Source organism: Beta vulgaris, chromosome 2, assembly GCF_026745355.1.
Source record: "Beta vulgaris subsp. vulgaris cultivar EL10 chromosome 2, EL10.2, whole genome shotgun sequence".
In the NCBI taxonomy this organism is placed as follows: domain Eukaryota; kingdom Viridiplantae; phylum Streptophyta; class Magnoliopsida; order Caryophyllales; family Amaranthaceae; genus Beta; species Beta vulgaris.
Genome location: NC_079203.1, coordinates 48,023,705 through 48,025,230, shown reverse-complemented (window position 1 = coordinate 48,025,230; position 1,526 = coordinate 48,023,705). Strand labels below are relative to the sequence as shown.

Below are 1,526 nucleotides of genomic sequence, written 5' to 3'. Positions count from 1 at the left end.
TAATAGACATAATACAAATAAATAATAAATAATAGACATAATACAAATAAATAATAAAATAATAGACACTAATAGAAGTATAATACTATACATTGTGGTACTTTAATAAAAAATTCTAATAATAACATAATCAGCTAATAGTAATATGAATAAAAAATAATAGATATAATACAAATAAATAATAAAATAATAGACATAATACAAATAAATAATAAAATAATAGACACTAATACAAGTATAATACTATATAATCATTGTGGTACTTTAATTAAAATTCTAATAATAACATAATCCGCTAATAGTGATATGAAATTATAAATAACAATAGTGGACAATAATACAAATGTTTATTAAACATTGACTATTTGGACCTTATTGGACCTTATTAGACCTGATTGGAACTTATTGGACCTTATTAGACCTGATTGGAACTTATTGCACCTGATTGGAACTTATTGCACCTGATTGGAACTTATTGGACCTTATTAGATCTTATTGGATCTTATTGCACTTATTAGACCTTATTGCAACTTATCTGAACTTATGTGAACTTATTGGACCTGAAACTTAATTTTTTAAGTTGAACAGAACGCACCCTAAGAGTGACTTATCAGAAATAAACCAAGCTTCATATCTGCAGTTGGTAGAAAGCATTGATTTTTACTAATTTTTAAAGAAATCATACAAAACTCTAGATCTCTATGCTAAAAAAAATGACATAAAGCCTACAAATTGATGGTTTACCTTGCACAGTGTCTTTAAATACTTTAATTTAATTCTTGTTTAAGCAATACCTACACCTAAGTTTTGCTTATTACCTTGTTAAACTAACCATTTGATTTGTCTCTCATACTATTCTCTTATTAATTTAATCTGTTCTTTTTAATACAATTGCAAGAAAAAACATGTATGATATCAGCAAGTCAAAACGAACCAGAAGAACAGCTTTGTATCTAACAACAGTTGATGAAGATGTAAATGCTGCAAACACGTCGAAAAGTTCAGATCAGAAGAATGATCATGTAAAACTCAAGCAACTTATCAATGTTGATGTCAAAGAAGAAAATAATGTATCTGATGAGAAAGATAAAGGTTGTAGTAGTAGGGCTGTACTTGGCCAATATTTTGCTGATGAGAAGAAACTTCAATTGGTCATTAAACAGCCTGAAGAACATCATCATCATCAAGGAGTGAAGCTCAAAAGTATTGTCAAGCGGTATGTTAAGGCTTTGAGTAAGATGGTTAAGGCTAAGCATAACCAACGCCTTGAGAAACCTCCTCTTCGACTTACTATGTAGTCGATCTGGAGGATATAGACCTACGGTCCAATACGATCATTAAGCTTCATAGTCTTGAGCGAAGACGTCCCTGAGTTTTTGTTTACCTTATCAGATGGCCAAACACCTGTAATTTTTTTGGTGAATTTGTATGTTGTGCTTAAATTCTGCAGATTTGATTGCAGAGGGGAGTTTGAGCTTGTAACAGAATACTACCTCCCTTCCTAAATAATAATTACACTTACCCTT

The 1,526-nt window shown here is 30.0% G+C and overlaps 1 protein-coding gene across 1 annotated transcript; it reads left to right on the top strand.

Annotated features, from left to right (window-relative positions):
* Positions 1-208: 208 nt before the first annotated feature.
* On the top strand, positions 209-1,526 carry LOC104882888 (uncharacterized). The gene has a single exon (XM_010667305.4). It carries the CDS (start codon positions 906-908, stop codon positions 1,296-1,298), a length of 393 nt encoding a protein of 130 aa, XP_010665607.1. The 5' UTR covers positions 209-905; the 3' UTR covers positions 1,299-1,526.